The sequence below is a fragment of the Nanorana parkeri genome, unplaced genomic scaffold (assembly GCF_000935625.1).
Source record: "Nanorana parkeri isolate BGI_ZX_2015 unplaced genomic scaffold, ASM93562v1 scaffold56, whole genome shotgun sequence".
Classification (NCBI taxonomy): Eukaryota; Metazoa; Chordata; class Amphibia; order Anura; family Dicroglossidae; genus Nanorana; species Nanorana parkeri.
Genome location: NW_017306324.1, coordinates 25511 through 27678, shown reverse-complemented (window position 1 = coordinate 27678; position 2168 = coordinate 25511). Strand labels below are relative to the sequence as shown.

The window sequence follows — 2168 nt, the reverse complement described above, 5'->3', positions numbered from 1 at the left end:
CACCACCCTGTTGGAAGGGCTGACGGGGTGCTGGGGGGGGGGGGGGGGGGGGCACAGAGGAGACTTTGGATACATCTAATAGACAGTAACTTTTACTGAATCCGCACGCCCCAGGGGACACACTCTTAAAGATGTGCTGCTGGCAGAACAAACCAGCATTGTGACTTCCATGGCGGAGCAAATACAAGCTATGCGGATAGATATATCTTTTCTCAGACAAGATATGCAAAAGATTAGAGAGAGGCTGACAGAGGCAGGGGACAGAATTAATACGTTGGAGGATGCAGATATCTCTATATGTGCCGATCTTAAAATGGCTTTGCAAAAAGTTAATGTTAATTCCCGTAAAATTGAAGAACTGGAAAACAGAGCAAGACGCAATAATATCAGAATGGTGGGAATACCTAAAAAAACTGGGGGGGTTAAATCCGGTGGCGTTTATGGAAAAATTGATATTGGAGACAATAGGAAAAGAATGTCTATCTCCTATGTTTATGATTGAGGGTGCGTATAGAATACCTGCACACACTCATGTACATGGGAACTTACCAAGGAGTATGCTGATTAGATTGGCTAACTATAGAGATAAGGAGTCAATCCTCCGTAAGGCCCGTGAATTGGGAGCTATAGCTATTGCAGGTGCAAGAGTGATGCTATTCTGAGACTATTCACAGGATGTTAAAAAGAAGGGCCCAAGGGGCGTGGCTTACCAATGGCGACGTGAAGACGTGTCTTCTTGGAGCTCTGCATCTCCCGGCACCGGCCTACTCTTCAGTTGACGATAATTCCCCTCTTTCTGCATGTCACGGGCACAGGGGAGTCAGGCGCACCTCCGGAGCTCCCAACAGTCTGACCTGGCAGGCTTCTTCGCCCCCTCGGTCCGAGTGGGTGGCTCGTCGCACATGGCGACTACCCACTCTGCGACAGCAGGCCCCACTCCTTCCAAAACAAGGGGCAAGTTGGTGGCGCCTCCCTCCGACGCAGCAGATCCAGCTTGTGATCGGCCTCCATCACCGATCTCCTTACCGATCCGCCCGCTGACTCCGGGGATCATGTGGCTGAGGTAGGAGAGGGGGGACTGGAGAGAGATCCTTCCGCGCCTCACTGCGAAGGGAGACCTGGAGGACATGGCTGCGAAGATAGTGGCGGACTTCAGACAGGAAGTTCAGGACATTGGGCGGATAGTGATGTCCCTGGATGGACGAGTGTCTACAATAGAAGAGTCCACTGCCTCCCTGACGCAATGGATATCAGCCTTGGAGTCGGCCCATTCAGATATGGGTGCACAGATCACTACGGCTTTCCTCTGGCTAGATGATGGCGAAAACCACAACAGACACAACAATTTGTGTCTGTGGGGCATTCCTGAAGCTACAGCTGGACGTGACCTATGCTCTACAGTCCTGGCGATCCTCAATCACTACCTGGATAAACCCCCTGAAGCGGTCATGGAATTTTATTGTGTACATCGTGTCCTGGGTATCCGTTCACCAACCTCTGCTAACTCCCCGCCCCGTGATGTGTTATGTCGGGTCATTTGTACGCGATCAAGGAGGAGATTCTGCGCCAGTCCTGGCACAAGGGGCCTATGGATTTTGATGGCGCTCACATTCAAATTATGCCCGGCCTTTCCAGACACACCCTCCGCATGCAACGATCTCTGCGGCCCTAGTTGGAAATCATCCACTCGTCTGATGCTTCTTACACGTGGGGACATCTTTTTCATCTTATTGTGTGGAAAGGCGACTCATTATTTCATCTGCATCGCCCTCAACAACTGCCTGATTATTCTCCTTCCCGGGGGCAGAGGCTATACCAATCCCGAACTGGCTAGACTTTTCAGAAGACCGTCCACTTTCTGCTCCGCTTCCGCCAGGGGCCTCCAGGTCGGGGAAGTCCCGCAACCGAACCAGTCAGCGTAATGCCCCTGGCCCTTCTCATGCAAGGAGCGAAGCCTGATGAACCTTCTTGCTGGATGCTGAGTCACAGTCCCAGGTCACTCTGTTGTATGTCCTGAATTTACTGCTGCCTTACCATGCTCGTGTCTATTACATTGATATCTCATTATAACCACTGGAGGTGGCCCTCCCCTGGTCCTCTAGTGGACCTATTTTTTGGTCCTCTGGGGTTCTAGGAGGGGGCCTCCTCGGTATTGCAGCTCAGATGGG

General features: G+C 51.8%; 1 protein-coding gene across 1 annotated transcript in view; it reads right to left on the bottom strand.

Moving 5' to 3' along the window:
* LOC108804367 (WD repeat-containing protein 38-like) overlaps positions 1-750 on the bottom strand; it is a 47731-nt gene extending 46981 nt beyond the window's left edge. Inside the window, exon 1 of the mRNA XM_018576078.1 lies at positions 711-750. Within this exon, the coding sequence (XP_018431580.1) occupies positions 711-750 (40 nt within the window). The remainder of the gene's footprint in view (positions 1-710) is intronic.
* Positions 751-2168: the final 1418 nt, after the last annotated feature.